Raw genomic sequence first — 18,571 nt, 5'->3', positions numbered from 1 at the left:
GTCTTTTTATTTAATTATTTTGAATATTATATATTAATGAATGTTCACTTAAGGTGGATTTTCAGTGTTTTCCATTTAGGATTTGTTCTAAAATTGTTCATAATTTATAGATTGTGTATTAAGATTGTTATGGTTTTATATGTAATATTTTGTGTACAAAAGTTATTAGCCAAATGCATAAGGTTTTTTAAAAAGTATATTTAAACTCTCCTTTTGATTTATGGATAGTCTTGGTCTCAAATATACTTACTATGCTGATGACACACAGATACTCCTCCAATTGACTGGTATTTATGAAGAAGACTCTAGGGCCATTGATCATTTCTACTCTCATTCAGGCCTGGATGGTACAGAATGCTTTGTGACTTAATGATGTTAAAATTGAGGTACCAATACCAGGGATGGGGGACCAGTCTTCCTTTGGCTTCTAAGGTGAAGACTGCACGTTAACCATCATTCCTCTTGTGCGTACTTCCTTAAACTCATAAGGCAGATTTGGCCGTACTTATCCGGCGTTAATTTTACCGTCCTGGCCCGTACCATTATTTGATCTGAGAACCAACCAAAATGGAGGCTAACCCTAACCCACATATTATATTTGATAAATTGGACTTGAAGAGTGAGATTGGTATGCAAAACACGGAAAAAAACGTGTCCAATGCATGTAAACACTTAATGAGGGATCAGCTAGGTAATTAGAAAAAGGTATCGACTTTTAATCATTAATGTTCACACAAACATATTAAAAAACCAAGCATGATGCAAGACATTCAAGGTTAAAATGTACAGCCGAGCTTGTGCTCTCGGACATTATTTGCCAGAGGCAGCACCATAAACAATGTATATATTTATCAAGAGACGGAGCCCAACCCGTGATACCAAAAAGGCTAGTGAAGAACCACCCACAGCCACACACCAGAGGGGGACAGAATATCAAAACACAAAGTAAGCTAAAATAAACCCCTATTAATATTTACACCTTAAGCCACACTTGTGTGTTGGCTCAATGCCAATAGTGCTTCCCAATGAACCTAATGCTCTAACAAGATGGCGGGAAAGAATGTCGGAGAAAATGCCAACTCGAGGTTTGACTTCGCACAGCCAAAAATAATTTCTGGGGCCAAGCCTTCATCAGGGCAAGTATGGACTCAAAAAAAGAATGAGTGGACATCTGGCATCCATCTAGTAAATACTGACAAATCAGCAATTTTGATTATGGAGTGGGAAATCATTAATGAAAATAGGGCAGGCAACATAGTGTCATGTACCTACCTAGTTGATCATTCACTGACTTAGGTGGGACTAGAACGTAGTTCAAGTGCAGAGGGAAACTCCAGAGGACTGGAACCTCACTTCACCTCATGGACAATCTGAATTCGAATGTGAAGTACAATTTAAGCAATCGGCGGTTTAAAAGGTACAACTCATCAGTGTATAAATTAAACAAGTGACCAGCAGCAGTCCTGAACCATTCAAATATTAGACTTCAACATGTGCAAACAAGACTTAAACCTCTTCCTTGTATGAAAGCCATAACCAGTAATTGCACAGCGAGGAGAGGAAACCACAGACATCGATCAGATAAGTGTTGTGCGCGTATGATATTTAAAGCATATTCCTTTTTATACACGACACAAGATGTGTACGCCAGTGTGGCTGTGAACAAAAATAAAACTGATTCGTATAAGTCACGTTCACACAAGGTAATTGAACTCAGGACGGCTGGTAAGGGGCGATAGGTTGGATGTACTAGTCTGTTTGCCAAAAGGAGTGTGATCCATAGTTCAACAGCCAAGAACTAGCAGAAAGAAATGTCACCCACTAGGTTTCCTGAAAATTGTATGTTAGCGAATGCTCATATGAGCATTCCCTTCGCGTAGCAACATGTGTGACCAAGAAGTGAATACAAAGTGAATGAGAGGGCGCAACTGCTGCACAAACCATCGTCAGGAAAAAATGAATGAATAATAAACTGGCAGCCCACAAGGAGAAAAAACAATCCACTTTACACTCCCTGGTATTTTAAGTGTATGCAATGTTGCACAAGAGGGATGCTTAAGGCAGAGCACCTAATTATTGAATCTAAGATGGACTATTGTAATGGCCTACTTGCTGGTACTTCACAATCGAACCTGGCGAAGCTCCAGGTCATTTAGAATGATGCTGTGTGGGCAGTTCTTGGTCTTTCTTGCTGTATCATGTCTCACTGGCTAGGCACACAATTCATTGGCTGCCTGTTAAGGCACGTTTCTCATAAGATACTGCCGTCATGATTCTGGCCCCACTTATTTTTCTCTGTGCATTAAGCCTGTTCCTGCAACACTGCGTTCTAATGACAATGGATGACTTGAGACGATTTGTTTCAAATTGCGGTGGATTTGTAACACTGTTTGATCACGTCTCTAGCTCTGTGAAATTCTTTGCTGCGTGCATTGCGTTGTATTCCTCACCTAGAAAAGGTTTTAAAGCCGCTGTAAAGGCTTATCTATTTGATACTTGGCTTTTGTTTTAGTTATTTTGTATCTCCCCCCCCCCATATATTTGTTTGTGATTTGTCTTTAGTGTGTTGTGCTTTATAAGACATAATTAACCAACCTCATCTGAAAAACCCACACCCCCTTGCTTCCTGCTTATTTCTGTAGCTCTCCCAGTTAAATCAAGCCTTGTTCACCCCTGAAGCCCTGCCTGGGAAGAGTGTAATAAAATGTCTTGAGGGGGGCTATGCCCTGTCTGCTTTCTTTGAATTTTCCACATACAAAGGATGGCAGCTTAGCATTCCCAATGTTCAAGTTTGTTCCTGGACCTGTTCCTTTGGGCACTCCTGATAAGTCAATTGGGGTCGGATGGTTCCTTATCTCCTTTGTGCCCCTAGTGGTCTAGGAGCCCTGGGGCAGGTTTTAAATGCCCTCTTCCCTGCTCAGGAGCTCTATAGCATTGCTGCATCCTGAAGCTCATGGCCTGGGAAGGCCAATGGTCCGGTTTGTGTTTTGGGATCCTATCCCTTCTCCCGGTAAGTACTGCAGGGAAGGGTGGTATTCTCTTTGTTTGGTCCCTAGTAGCCTAAGGGGCCTTGTGTGGTCCTGCGGCTTGTTATGGCAGGTCTGTGATGATGCAGTGTACTGAAGCGGCGGCCTTGATTCTCCAAGCTGGTGTCTCTGTGCTGGTCAGGCAACATTTTTAGTTCTGCTGGAACTTTGGAAGTAGAGATTGCCAAGTATCTTGTAATGGAGGTACCATACATTCTGGCACATGTGGGGTTGAGGGGGACATAAATTGGTGTCTTGAGATTCCTCCCTGGTAGCTGTCCCAACCTTAGCTGAGAGGGGTTCCTGCCCCCTCTTGACAAGGCCAGTTTACTGAAATTAAATTAACAAAAGTAACAAATGGTTTGTAGAACAAGTGAAAAATAAAGTATTGCAAAAAACAAAATAGGGGGAACAAAAATAGGATTTGATTTGTTTGATGGAAAACATCAGATACATACATATATATATTTAGTACCAATGTGAGATGTTAAACCTTGATTTTTATTGCCTTTTGCATTTGGGAGATCATGTAATAACAGTACAAACATGAAATTAGTGGGCTCCAGTTGTATAGTGGTCCCTTGTAGATTGTTAACCCACAAAAAATTGTGACCTTGACGGATCTAAATACCTAAATAAGCCATTAAGCCCTTTAATACATAGCCAACTGGTATACCTTCCTTTGCTCGCAATAAACTACCTGGTACATCTGAATATCACAATATGGAATGGTGCCCTTCAAATGAATAGATGGGCAAAAGGCTAACCTTCCTATATGATGTGTGGACATATGAATTTGCTGATTGTATCCTGACATCCTATTAACATGTTACATTGGGATGAATAGTCTGCAAAAGAAATTAAAGGCCATTTTGTCGTATATGCATAATTGTTTTCAAATTGCTAGAGGGCTTATGAAAGTTTGTAGGCTTTAATATTCTTAGCTACAGGTTAGCCTGTGAGCCCTTAATGAATGGACAAATTAACGTGATCATTGCCAAGTTTGCATGGTTTGCTGATATATGTAGGTTACGGAATCCTAAAAATGAAAACATGGTTGAGGTAAACCTTATTGAGCTGGGGATGGAATGTGAAATTATGTACTACTTTAATAATATCCCGCTAAGAATACACATCACTAAGGCATGATTTTACTTTTCTCTTCCCCTATAACACACTTTCTATTTCATTTTTTTTGTCTGTTACATAGCTGGTCGGTGCGTTTCATTTAATTTTTTATTTTGCATTGTTTAAGCTACTTTACTGGAATGTCAAACTGGCACACTACTCTTGTTTTGACTTTTCTGGTACATATTTACAATGAGACGGTGATACTGTGCCGAACACATCTATGCGTTGAAAGACCTAAATGTGTTTGCACAGGCAGGATGATATATGTGCTAGTGTTCTTGGGTTTATCCACTGGCCAACTTGTTTGTTCTCGCTAAAAGTTCACATTTTACCTTCTCTGCATTGCTAATGTTATGATTTGAGAGTTGGCACAAATAACACGACCAGAATAGTGATTCAAATACATTTATTAGACACAGGCATACGTTAATTGTCTTGGTATAGTCATGCTGCAAACACAATGCTGTGACACAAGAATACTAGCATATACTAGGTACAGGGGATTTTGTGTTTTGCCTCTTTTTTGTACCCTTTGTTGAAAGTAACATTTGCAGATGTATGTGTAGACAGTGCTTTAGGTACATCTTTTTATGGAACGTTTTCAACTTGTACTTTGACACTATCAGTTTGCATGTTTGTGATCCATTGACAGCAGGACTTTGTCAGATGTGAATAAGATTTACATTTTGGCGCTGCATTGTCCTCTATTATGACAGACTTGGAGAAGTCCCTGACACTGAAAAGTCAGTTGACTTACAAGGCTTAAGGAGGTGCTTGTAAAATATTTTTGAGGACTGTAAAGAACAGCAGGTTATGGGCTGTCCTGTATTTTGTTATGCTAACAAAAATTAGTTTGTGCTTTCCAAGGGAGATGTGCTCCTGAAACCAGCTAGATGAAGACCTTGCCTTTCCACAAGCGTTTCACTTGATTGTTGTAGACCTGTGTAGGCAGTAGAGAAACAGACAGCTAATCAGGCAGCGCAGATCATCACTTGCACATCACAATGCCAACATGGTGATGTAGCTACTTTCTTATAACTGTGGTTCCCAGAGGCAGCCTGTTGATAGAGATTGTATCATTTACTCCTTTTCAATTTGACATTCTTGTAATTATTTTTCCGAGTGTGGTGCTCTTACGTTGCTAGTTTTGGCCTTGCCTTCAGCCTTTTTGTACTTCAATACTGGTGAGTTTTTTAGTATTCCCATGAAGCGTTCATTATATGAAGATGCAGCGTAACTTTTGACTTTGATAAGAACTCCAAGACTGTTATTTTAGGTGAAGTTTCCGACTCCGACAGCAACAGCTCGTCTTCCAGCTCAGAGTCAGAGTCTTCGTCCGAGGATGAAGAATTCCATGATGGATATGGGGAGGATTTGATGGGTGATGAAGAAGACCGGGCAAGACTGGAACAGATGACTGAAAAAGAGCGAGAACAAGAGCTTTTTAATCGAATAGAGAAGAGGGAGGTGCTGAAGCGAAGGTGAGATCAAGTGCTATTATTGTAGTTGGTAGGGCCCAAATGTTCTTGCGTTTTAACAAGTCTTTCTTTAAAATTCGAAATCTATCTGAACTAGACAAAAGCCTGTGTGTTTGTGTTTTAAGCAGGAGCTAAAAGCAGCTCCTGGGTATCCAGCATTAAGCAGTGACCACGAGCTACTACTGTGGAGCTAAGAGCTAGTAGATAACGTTCTACAAATCTAGCTTCCACTTAAGATGCAGCCGTATCATTTTGTTCTATTTATAACCCCTTCTGCTTTAAATGCCGTACAGATGTGGCCTAATGTTTATTATGTAGGTTGCCCCAAACTCAGTTATATTTACATTTGTGTTTGTTCAATTTACATTTGTTTGGCATCAAGTGGCCTGGGGTCCCACAAGTAGCTCCTGGTCTGTTGTCAAGCTAACCAGGCTCTTCTAGGCTCCAAACAGGAGCTAAATAGATCCCAGCTCCCGTCAAGTTTATAGATGAATAACGCACATATTCGAAGAACCAGGCAGGGATTGCCTCGGGCAAAAATGGTAAGAACAAGAAGTTGAGATTAATAGTGAATTGGTAAATAATTATTAAAAAGGTGTTTGTGTGAACATTAATGATTAAAAAGTCGATACCTTTTTTCTAATTACCTAACTGATACCCCATTAAGTGTTTTTTTTCTGAACAATGTTAGGGAATTGATCTCATGAAGGTTGGCTGGTATGGAGTTCCAAGCTCGCAGGCCAAAAGAAAAGCACCTATCGCTGTGGCGAACAAACTTGGATTCAGGGATCATAAGTAGATTTTGAGTTGCAGACCGAACAGTGCTCTTTGGTTTGTAGAAGGTTTTAAGACCCTGTTCTGAACTGGGAGCCAGTGCAAGCTTCTATGAAATTGTACTTTCATCAAACGGTGCATTAGCATTACATCTTTAAATGCGGTGTCCTGCTAAACTTTTCTCACTGTAGGGCATCACCTTCTTTCAAAGCCAGCGGCTCAAAAATTGCACTGCAGGCCTCCATCCTCCCCTTGAACAAATAAGTAATAGCGAGGGTCTTCCTTTTTGGAAAATATCCTTTCCAGCGAGGGGCTTTTTAGAGGTTGTATTTCTCTTCCCTCCCTCAGATCTGAAAGTGCCCTATAAGTTGTTATAGGATTCAAGCAGTTTGAGATGGTCTTTTCTCAACAGCTGGTCATCAAATCACCGGTCATGGAAATGTGTAGCTTGTTGCAACAAGACCCTTCTATGCTGGGATATTACTTGATCCTAATTTTAGGGTTCTCAAGAATCAATCTACACCTCAGTTGCAGAACGTCTCTGTATATGCCAGTTTCGCCCACAGGTAGGCATAGAGGAGTGAAGGATATATTCTCAAGACCAGTGCTGGCTATTGGGCTGGACTTTAACTGGCAGGAATGTCTCTGCGGATCTAGGTTGTGGGAAATCCATTTGAAGTGTTCATTTATTTTAGGGCATTTAGAATGTTTTTAACGGTAGCACTGAGGCTGGGATTCAAACAGAGATAGCATCAGGGGTGAGACACTTATCCACAAGACCACTTCAGCAGCTGGTTAGGAGCAGAGTGATCTCACGTGTTAGGATTGTACTCTGCTGGAAAACAGGAAATACTGAAGTACAGCTTTTGGTTTTAAAACGTGTGCACTTCTCATACTTTGCTGGCATCATTATAGGAAAAGCTCCTCCTTGGGTAATTTTCGAGGTGTTCATGGTTGATATTCTGTGAGCTAAACATTTATGTGCAGGAGGGGGAACAACAATCACCTCCACCCCTCGATGTCTCTGGTGCGATTCCCACAGTAAATGTCAAGTACTGCCCAAAAGAGCAGTAGGGTGGTACAGCATACAGTCAGTTTTTCCAAAGAATGTATTCATACAAATATGAACATCTGTGCAGTGGAAAATGTGGCGAGTCAGGAGGAGGACATGGATGCTCAGAGGAAACGGTTCACAATATTTTATTAAAGTATGATTATACAGCCTAACTTTCCCCATCACTGTGGGTGGCACCTACCGATCTTGCTAAGGTGCTCATAAGTCCTTTGTCAATTTCCAAAGAAATGAGTCTGCAGTCCAATACTACCCTATCTGACCCTACCACTATGTAAACTAACCTGTGTTTGGAGAATGGCTCCCTTATCCTTGGGGTACTTCTAGTACCAGTCTGTAGGGTTCTTGATTATATCATTAAATGGTTTCCCATGATTTCTTGGATCAGTCTCTGTAACTCTTCAAATTGGCTATTGAGTTTTCCTTCCTCTTTGGCAATCCCTTTTGGGGGATGTCTTATACGTTTTATACTCTTGGTAGTGGTTCTCAATGTATCCCTGGATATAGTTGCTTGGGCAGGCTTTGCCTCCTGAGCTGTTCTAGTTCAGCTTGCTTTGGTCTACTTGACCTTTATATAATGGTGAATTACTTTCCCTTTTTCCCAGGGTATAGTTATCCACTGTTCTTCTCTTTTCAGCTTTTCAGTAATTCAGCCTTTTTTATTGTATTTTAAGTTCTTGAGTTTCAAGTTTAACTTTCTCTTTTCCCGGGATATTGTCATCAACTGTCCTTTTACTTTCAGTATACAGATTGTCAATGATCTTTTTTCTTTTATCACCTTTAAGTTCTTATGTTAAAAGGTTAACTTTGTCTGTTGACTAATTCCCTCAAGGTGTCACATAACTCCCGTTATTTATTTTGAAGGAGAACGTCTTGGGGACTCTTCTTTCTCAGGGACCTTCTCTCTTGTCCTGGACTGCTGGCGCCTTCTCTTCGTTGGAGTTTCCCTCCTCGTGGTCTCATCTCCTCGCAGTGTCCTGGTACTCAGATGAGTGACCAGACGCCCTACGGCTCTATACTTGCGTTGGTATCTGTGATGGTTTGTGGACCAGCGGTCAACCACGATTCCACCTTTGTGATCTCCCCACCACCTTCCTCCGGGCTTCTTCCCTTTTTGGCTACTCGCGTTTCGCGTTCATCGTAACTTTGGTGTCCCGCACTGCAATATCAAGCGAGTTTAAAACTTGCTTGCTTCCACCTTCTGCAGGTGTGACGCAGCTCGTGGCCTTCCCAGCCCTACGTATGCGTTCCTCTCTTCTCAACTGGCTCATAAAGTGCACACTATTCAAGGTACTTGTCCGAATAGATTGGCTTTTTTGTTTTAAAGGGACATGTTATTTTCCTATAATAGAATGGCATCTCCGAGGAGTTTCTTCTTCCCAATCTTGATCTTTAAAGGTTTCTGGTATTTGAGAGCATCCCATGTAGGCCACAGTGCACACATCTTAAGGGAGTTCCTCACAGGAACGGGAGTCTTTGTCCCCTAAGGGGAGGCACTCCTGTTGAGGTGCCACTTGCCTTGACCCCTAGGGAGGGCCTTGTGGAGTGGGCTCGCCTCCCTAGCCTCGTAGGGGCGCCTCTCCCTTGGGGAGAAGGGATGAATTCCCTCGATTAATCACAGAAGGCATTAAATTGTTTTCAAAAATTGGTTAGCAGAATTTGTAAAACCTTTTCTTGGTTAGCAAACCAACTTATTTGAGTAGCAATGTTGTACTAATATTGTCACCAGAAGTTATATGTACCACAGACCTAAAATGAGCAACAGTAGAACATTTTAGTGCATCTCCAGAAGTAACCCATTAGTGAGTTCAGCTTCTATAAAGTTAAATCTTAGCGGCATGGATGGATGCAAATAGATATGATGATAAGGCTGTGAAAACAGTTTTCAATGCAAGGCTCTGTGCAGCTGGGTGCAGTTTGTGTTACCCGGGGCAGTGTCCTGTATGCTTTCCCCACCATTTGCTGTAAATGTAAGTTTCATAAATGGAAACGTTAACAGTGTTAAAGGAAAGTGATAGCTGGAGACGAAGTACATAGTAAGGTGCTGCAGCTGGCAGGGTAATGGTCTACTTCAGGTGGACGAGATGGCTCTTGCCTGCCACTGATATCGACTGTTTTCAATATAGCATTAAACAAAACTTTCAGGATAGGGCAATGCCCGTAACAGCAAGCCCAAGCGTGGCATTCCAACCCTGCGTTCCCACGATAGCAATATTTCTTGCTAGTTGCACTCTGGGCTGCCATCAAGGGGGCTGCTATTTTTTATTTCTTGTTTTTATGGAAAGCAGCCTTTGCATGATTCATACTTCACTTCTAAAGACATTACACATGTCCAAAATTGGAATGTACTATTTCCCGAACCTGAGGATGGGCTAGAACGTGCACTGTTGAGTGGGCAGAGGGATTTGCTTGGGGGGTGGTGGTGAGAGGCTCTGGTTGGGCAGTGGGGTCTAGGTGAGGCACTCAGTGGCGACAGACTGGTGCACCGCCTCAAAGATAAAGATGGCTAGCAAGAAATGCAGGCATCGTCTTACAGATTCTGCTTGTATTCCCTGCCTCCTGATTGGTCTGCTATTGTCCCAGGTGCTAATATATAATGCAATCATAATCGTGGAGCAAGCAAGCTCTGGTGACTAACCAGTGTTATGGTATAGCAGTCTGTATTTAGAAGTACAGATTATATGGTACTACTGATCACTACTTTGCGTAAACATCTTGTTAACTTTTTCTATTCATTATGTAGGAGATGAAGCAGAGTGAATAGCGGAGCAGCCAGAGAACTCGGGAAAGTAGTTGGAATATAGCAGTTTCCGGACATCTCACTTTCAGCGTAGCTTATATAAAGCAACAGGTTGATCAGATAGATTGTCAAGGAGTTTGGGATCCGGTCATGGGTTGAGCACCATTTACACAATTGTATGCAACCAGCAGGTCACATAGCTATGTTTTCCATCAAAGCATTTGGATGTGTGCTCATGTACATTTTCAAGTGTTCACTCGTGCTAGCCAATATGATGTACCTTCCCCTACAAAATGAAATATATTGGACACTGGGAGACAATGCAGTATTATATAGTAGAAATATTGTAATTCTGCATGATGTATCCTACACTTGCAGGAATGGAATTGCGGGACTGCCTATAAAAAAAGAAACCAGTTACTGGCTTGGCTTAGTAGTGCAGATAATAAAAGTATCATTCTGACTCCCGATTTGCGATTATTTGCGGGAGACATTTTATTGTTTAACTCCTTCAAAGGCCTTTGGCACGTGTAAGAGTGGAGGAGGTGATTATTACTGCACTCTTCACTACTCCCCTTTGAAATTTTTGCACAGAAAAGTTTTGGGAGAGCCCAGAGAGCAAGAACGGAATGTTGGGGTGAACTGTGTTCATTGAACAGGGTACTTTAAATCGCCAGTCACGCTACACAAGTGTCAATTTAAGTAGCAAACCTAGCGAATTGTTAAACAATATTGATTAGTTCATGCCTTGCAGGAGAGAATTACAGATGGATAACCTTTTAGGAATAGCGTTTTTAAGGCAGTGATGGCATCAAAAGGCAACAAATGTTCAAAGTTCAGTTTTTTTCCCCCGTCAAATGCAATGTTATTGACGAGGCTTTGAAATTTGAGGACCCATTTCTATCCAACGGGATATTCAAAAAGAAAGCTCTACAGTTGAAGGCAAAAAGAGCTGTGAGTTTTCAAATAAATATAGAAGTTGTAGTTTTTGATCTATATAGTGCACCAAACCCGGAGGTATCCAGGCACATAAGCTTTAGAAATTGTATACAGTGCTTATGATTGCAGGACAGAATGCGCAGGAAGCAATTACATCATAGTAGGCAGTACAGAAGGTAATTGCATCACAGGCAAAAAGTGCAAGAGTAATTCAAGTGGTACATTCGTGGAACCTAGCCCCATGTTGTAGGATGGCTGCTACACATAGATGCATTAGGGACAAATGGGCATAGGGGACAGCAAGGTTGAAAGGAACTCATGGTGGAAACAGTAAACACAGAGACAAGTGATCACATTTCAAGTGTTTAACTGTATATGCAGGTAGGGAAAGCGCCTAATCGAAGATGGGAGCAAGCTACAACCATCAAATAAGACACTCCTAGTGGTGTCTTGTCATAATAAAAAGGCCTATATTAAAACAAAATATTGCCAGTCCTTACAACTAAATACAGTGTGAGGTATGATTCACAAGGAAGAAAAGTGTTCACAAATGATAAGTCAGGATGTGGAAGCCGGGGTCTCCCTTCCCCATGTTTGCGCATGGGGCACAGCAGGACTCCTGTGCAGCGCTCACGCTCTAGCTTTCTCAGCATACTACAGTTCAAGTTTCAGGTAGCAGGATCTTCAGTGGTTATGTCTTTTCTACAAACAGTCTCTTGCCTCAGAGGACCTGATGCATTCAAAATAGTTAACAAAAGTTCCTTTCTGTTTGTACGTTGGGTGATGCCTTTTCACCCCTGGTCCCCCTCTTCCGGGCTCAGACCCCTCTCGAATATCAGCCTCCCTCCTCCGGGTTCACTCTTGCTTTTCCCAAATCAATTTCACTCATGGCATTCCCATATCTTAATGTCTTTTTTTTAAACTGCTCAGTGTGGACATCCCTCTGCCGGGTTCACTCTTGTCAACACACTGTTCCTTGGGACATCAGACATCCGACTTTGCCCCCTTCTTATAATGCAGGATTCACGTCCCTTGCGTGTCCAGTGGTTTGTCGGTCAAAGACTTTTGACTGTACAGGGGGTTTTGCAATATCCTGACTTTGCCTGACCCTTGTGTTGGACATGTTGTGTTTGGGGCGTGTGGTAGTCTTATTTCGTGGTGTGCCAAAGTGTTTGTGTTCGATAAGGGCATGGGGATAGTGTCCGAGTATCCTACATGGTGGGATGGGGAAAATGTAGTATAAGAAGGGAATACAGTCTCACCCGTCGGTGCCCCACTTCCACTCCCAAAGGACCCCCATCCAGGTGATCCTCACTCACTGGTCCACCCTCTGAAACTGGATCCAATAGCGATGGCAGTGTCCTGGTCACCTGGATGACGGATCCCCGGGGACTAGTCAGGGAGACTCCTTCAGGTTTCTTACAGTTTTGGTCTGCTTGTTTGTATAGGACAATATGCTTTCACTATGGGAAAAGGTTTGTGGCTGGCATTCCTTGCAGGATGAAACAGCTTGCAAAGTTGTATTACAATTTCAAAGCTACTAGCTATGCATTAGCAACTACTTGCCAAGAATATGCTCAAGGACCCTAGACTATCAATCATGTGATACAGGATGAATCTGATGCTGGGGTATTGTACAGCTAGTTTGATTACAGAGACTGCTATCCCAGCTAACAAAGTAGTGCAGAGGTTGGGCTAGCATTTCAAAGCAAGTTCTCATTTTGGTTAGTCTTGGATCGAAGATCCTAACTGCCAGTCCTGGCAGGAGCTTCAGTGCTCCTGACAGTAAGTGGTAAGTGAACACGTAGGCAGTGGGGAACTTTAATGAAAAGGTTGGGTAGACATGGCCTCTAAATGAAAGGGGCCCCTGCCAAATGTGGGAGAAAATGGTGTGCCACAAAAGTTGGGGGTGGGGGAGAGAAGCAAACACCCTTGTCCCCCTTATTACACCCATGGATGTAGGGGACCTATTCTGTTAAGTTGCACTGTGATCTATGCTGCACTGCACTTCATGCCTTTGTGGCTGTGGATCCCACAGCACCCTAAACGATCATAAAAAAATAGCTAGCTCATTCACAATATTGTACATTTATTGTGAGGATATACTAGTTATGTGACTTGGCGGTGCCCAACCACATTTTGATGGTCATGTTCAGATAAGCCATACTGTCATAGCAATGTAGAGACTAATTGCAACCCCTTTGATATCCATATGGGGAAGTTTGGTGCTACGTGACTATTACTGGAGTATATAGGTTGGTTGAGATTGATACTTGGACCCCTATGGCAGCCCCCTCTTAGGCCAGATGGGTCTCCTTTACTGTTAATAGATGGAGGCACTGAACATCAGTAAATTAACGGGCAATAAGATCAGGGAGTGTATATGGTTGTATTATTTCATAACACTTAGAAACCTAAATAACTATTGAAGGCAGAAAAGGATTTCCATTAATTTCAGCTTTATTTCATTATAAAAGCATGAGACCTACAGGTTGCTTCAAATCTAATTGATGTATTTCTATTATACACCTTCTATATACATAAAACCTGGATCCAGAACATATTAACCGTTGCAAGTTTAGGGCAATATGCCTTATTCGGTGCATACTTAACCTTATGTATGACATCAACTCTGTTCGCAAACGGAATTCTCCTTACTATTGTGTCCCCCTCCCCACCCCCATTGTTTTTATTTCACCTGGGACCTGTCAAGGTAATCAAAATAAAACTGAAGGGACACCATGCTATCCAGGGATTGGGATTGATTCCCACCTCACCTCCAGTGAAGAGCCAAGTGTGTGCTATTCTGGGCTTCCTTGTAAGATGTCTGGGGGGTGGGAGGGGCAACTCTTCACATAAACCTTATTCCCGTTTTTCTCAAGTCCAACTAAGGGCTTAGCAAAACCAGTCAACTGAGGCAGTACAAGACTCCACTCTTAGTTTAAGGCTGTACCACCTGAGTTCAGGGTAGCATAGACTGAGCTGCCAGGCTTACCTTGCGAGCGAGAGACGGCTGTAGAATCAATATAAATGAAATTGTAATCCAAATGGTCCAAAAACAAACAGTGTATGTAAAAAATAAATTATTTATTTAAATACAGGTAGGCCCAGATAAATCTAGGGGTATATGATATGGCATTTATAGTGCACCTATACACGTGTTTCAAGGCGTGACAAGGCAAGTGAGGGGGGGTAACAGATGGAAGACAGACAAGGAGCTTACTAGGCAAGGTGACATTGAGATTGCGCGAGTGCAGAGGAAGGGGAAAGTGCAGGGTAAGGTCATGGGATCGACAGTAAAATAAACTGAATAAATAAAGCAATACGTAAAGTGCGGCCAGCTGGTGGTAAGTGCAGACATCAGGTGTCAAGTGAGTAGGGGGCTGTAGGGATACAGAAAAATAGTCCCTAAGTGCAGGGGTTGCCAGGGAGGCAGTGCAGATGTGCAACTGGCGGGGGAGGGGACCTGGGCCCGAGATCAGAGTAGCCAGGTGACCAGTGCAGTTTCATTTTCAGCCTGGAGTTCAGCAGGGGAGAGAAGGAGAGTAATTGGAACCAAAGAGGAAGGTTTTGAGGTGCTTCCGGAACCGGAGATGGTTCTCAAGTTTCAGTGAGGCTGCAGAGGCTGTTCCAGAGGGAGGCCCCAGCCGAAGAAGGGGATCTACTGCCAACTCGTTGCTTGGAGAAGCGACTGACCCGGAGGGAGTTAGACAGATGAGCGAAGAGCTTGAGAAGGAAGATATTTAGGAAGAGCGAGTTGAAGGTAGTTTATTTATAGGGCGCACCAAACCTGTAGGTAGCTGGGCGCGCAACATCACAAGAATACTTAAAGCTTAGTTACATGTATAGACCGGTACAGAAATACCGGAAGCTTAGTTACATATGTTTCCAGGTGCAGTAATGGAAATTTAGTTACAGATGTTGACAGGTACAAATGGGGGCATGCATGTAGAAATACAACAGTAGCCATACGTTTAGTGGTCGTTAAGGCATAGATGGTGCGGGTGTTGCGTCTGAAGCTGTGGTAAGACTGGTCCCTTCTGAGCTTAACTGGTAAGGCATTCCAATACTGGGCCGCTTTAACTGGGAAGCTGTTGCTGCCTTTTTTTTGTTGTCTGAATCGCAGTATTTGGAGGCAGTAGGAGTTGGATGTCCTAGAGGGTCGTATAGACGTTTTCTGTTTATTCTTTCCTTCGGTTATGGGGGGGCTGCGTTACAATTGAAGGTTAGTGACACCGTTTTAAAGAGGATCCTCTCTCAAATATTCAACCAGTGGTAGTTTCCCCTGGCATTAGACATGTGCTCTCTGCTGGGGAGGTTCAGGGCCGTTCTAAGTGCGTTATTTTGCAATGTTTGTAGTTAATGTATTTGTTAGCTCCTAAGTACAGTGCGTTGCAATAGTCCAGTTTTGATAAAATGAGGGCATTAGCTAAGGTAATACAGTTGGCCAGTGAGAGGAAAGGTCTGCATGCTCTGATAAGTTTGCCAGTGTAACCAGTGGATAATGCCAGTGAGTTTACCTGTTTTTTTAGGGTTAGCGTGGCGGCCAGATAGAAGCAGAGTGTTTTACTTCTTTGGCGACTGTAATTATGTTGCAGTCAATATTGAAGGCATTATAGTTGCTGTGGAGTTTTTTTTAGGTGGTTAGCCCGAGCCAAGTATCGGGATCTCAGTTTTGTCATCATTCAGGCAGAGGCCATGTGTTGCCATCCATGCCTGAATGAGGATGTATATTTCATTTACTAAGGCTGTATCGGAAGAGAAATTGCCTCACAGGGGAATGAGGATTTGGGTGTCATCTGCGTAGTTTGTGTAGGTGACACCCAGTCTATCCAATTTATCAAATAAAGGCTTAGTAAAGATATTGTACATGGTTGGAGAGACACATGAGCCCTGAGTAACGCCACATGTTTGGATTGGGTCTGCTGAGGTGGAGAAGACTTGCATACTTCTGTTATCTAAGAAGGAATGGACCCAGGTTATGGCTTTAATCGAAAAGTGGGCAGCCGATGCTAGGTGTTTGCATAATACTGCATGGTCCATCAAGTCAAATGCTGCCAACAGGTTGATGAGTAGCATGGCTGTTCCCTTTGTCATTAAGATCATCAATTTGAGCTTTAAGGTCTATTAGTGCTGTCTCTGTGCCGTGATCTGAAACCTGATTGGTCGGAGCCCAGAAGTAGGTTAGCCTGAAGGTACTTCTGAATTTGAAGATAGGCCACCATTATCTTAAGGAGGAAAGGGACTTTTGTGATAGGTCTGTGGTTTGTGGGGATGGAGGGGTCTAACGTTTTGGTTTTTGAGCAGGGGTAGAACCCAGGATTGTTATAAGCTGCTTGGGATGGTATTAGATGAAAAGGAAGCATTAATGAGTTTAGAGATGAAAGGGGCGAAGTCGGGTTTCATTAGAAATGGTGGTAGTTGGTATTTCAGCAAAGGGGAGGGAGGCTTTTTTACTGCAATTTTAGTTTGCAACGTTTATATTTTATTTGCTAGGGCATTTTGAATGCTAGTGCACCATTGTTTGGCTTTAGGCAGGTTATCTGGTGGGGGTATGGGCATTCTAGTTCCCGTAGGATCCCAAATAATTCCTTGGTATTAGAGCATGCCTTGGAGATTCTTTCATTATAGACTTCTTTTTTTGTTTGGATAATGTTTATCTTGTAGTTGTTGGCAAAGAGTTTTAATTTTAGTGTATTTTCTTCGGTGGGGGAGTGTCGCCATGTGGTTTCTAGCTTTTTTTTCCAATCGAGTTCCTTGAGGTGAGGGGTGAACCAAGTATTAAGATTAGTCTGTTTGGTCTTGCGTACCTTTAGAAGGGCAATAGTATCTAGGGCCTTAGCCATAGTGTTGTTATAGGAGTTCACAGTGTATCTGGGTCGGAACTGCTTGGCAAGGCATTAAGTACAGGAAGGGGGGGAGAGGCAGGATGTTGTCTGGGGAGATATGTTTCTTGGGAATGGTGGTGCCATAATTTTTTCTTTGTGTGTTAAACTAAAGTTTATTAGTGGTCCGTCCAGAGTTGGGGTGTAATTTTAGTGATCATTGTAGGGCAGTCTAAGGTGGCGACCCAGTCTAGGGTCCTACCTTTATCATGGGTAGGGAGAAGGATTTTTTTGGATCAGTCCTTGTTCCTCAAGCATGGTAGCTATCGCTTGAGCTTGTTTGTCATCTGGATCGTTGAATCCTAGGTTGAAGTCGCCTAGGATAATTTGGGATGAGTCTTTTTTTGTGCTCTTGGCTATGAGGCTAGATATATCCTCCTCAAATTAACCTGTAGGCCTATATATGAGGTAAATGGTTAGTGTGGCATGGGGATATAGGTAGTTTTGCTGAGGGTAGTTGTCAAGATTTTAAAGGGGTTAGCGTGGATAGCCTTAAGTCAAGGTTAGCTTTAGCAATGATGGCTAAGCCACCTCCTCCAGTATTCGGTCTGTCCATTCTTAAGAGTTGGTAATCTTCTGGTATCGCTATTGTGAGCGCTGGGCCTGCTGCCTCATGCAGCCAGGTTTCTGTGACTGCTAGGAAGTCGAGGTTATCAGATGATCAAATATCGGCTATTTCAGTGGCCTGTGAGACGATAGATCTGGCATTAATCAGTGCTCCAGTTATGGTAGTTGTACTGGGTATTTTCTGGGATTTCAGGGTTACTGGCGTATGTACTTTCATTTTGGAATCTGAAGCAGTTTGCATGTAGGCTTGCGCTATATGCGGAGTGGTATGTTTAGGGTTGGTGCAGTAGTTTAATTGGGTATTGCTAGTTTTGGGTTCATAGAAGGAGGAAAGTCTAGCTCGCAGTCTAGTATCTCTGTTCATTACAGGGCAGGGTGCTTATTTAATTTGGTCCATGGTTAAGATTATTTTTATGAGCAGTAATATTATAAATAATAAGTTTTACTGACATACATTGTGCGGCAGTTGGTGCTGGCTACAATAGATTGGATCGAATGTTCTGAAGCTAAAGCCTGGCTAGCGTGAGCTGGTCAGGTTAGTTTCGAGATAGGTATGGTATGCTGGGATAGCCTATGTTCAGATTTGGCACAGTGGTTTGCCTTGGCTAGGTTTAGCGTGGGCAGAGCAGGCAGAAGTCAGTCTAAACCCCGTAGGCTAAAATCAATATGGTTGTAATATGCTAAAATCAATAGATTTGCAGTGGGCCAAGTTCAGACAACATGGGTAGAGCAGGCAGAAATCAGTAAGCTTGCAGTCATACTGGCATAAGCACTTGATGAGTAATTGCATCATAATTGGGGCCTTTTTGGAATAGCACATATGGTACGCTGAGCGAAGGATATGGGCCGTTATGCACAGGTTAGGATATAGGGCCACACATTATGCTATGTAAAATATAGAGCAAGTATCACGTATTCTAGGAAGTCCTGTGCAAAATAGGGGAGAGGTTTAACAGCAG

General features: G+C 42.5%; 1 protein-coding gene across 1 annotated transcript in view; it reads left to right on the top strand.

Moving 5' to 3' along the window:
• The window catches only part of RTF1 (RTF1 homolog, Paf1/RNA polymerase II complex component), a 956,198-nt gene that overhangs the window by 153,806 nt on the left and 783,821 nt on the right, over positions 1-18,571 (top strand). Inside the window, exon 4 of the mRNA XM_069638847.1 lies at positions 5,434-5,638. Within this exon, the coding sequence (XP_069494948.1) occupies positions 5,434-5,638 (205 nt within the window). The remainder of the gene's footprint in view (positions 1-5,433; positions 5,639-18,571) is intronic.

Source organism: Ambystoma mexicanum, chromosome 14, assembly GCF_040938575.1.
Source record: "Ambystoma mexicanum isolate Mex_15411 chromosome 14, UKY_AmexF1_1, whole genome shotgun sequence".
Lineage (NCBI taxonomy): Eukaryota > Metazoa > Chordata > Amphibia > Caudata > Ambystomatidae > Ambystoma > Ambystoma mexicanum.
Note: the sequence above shows the minus strand (reverse complement) of the source record. Positions and strands in the feature narration are given on the sequence as shown.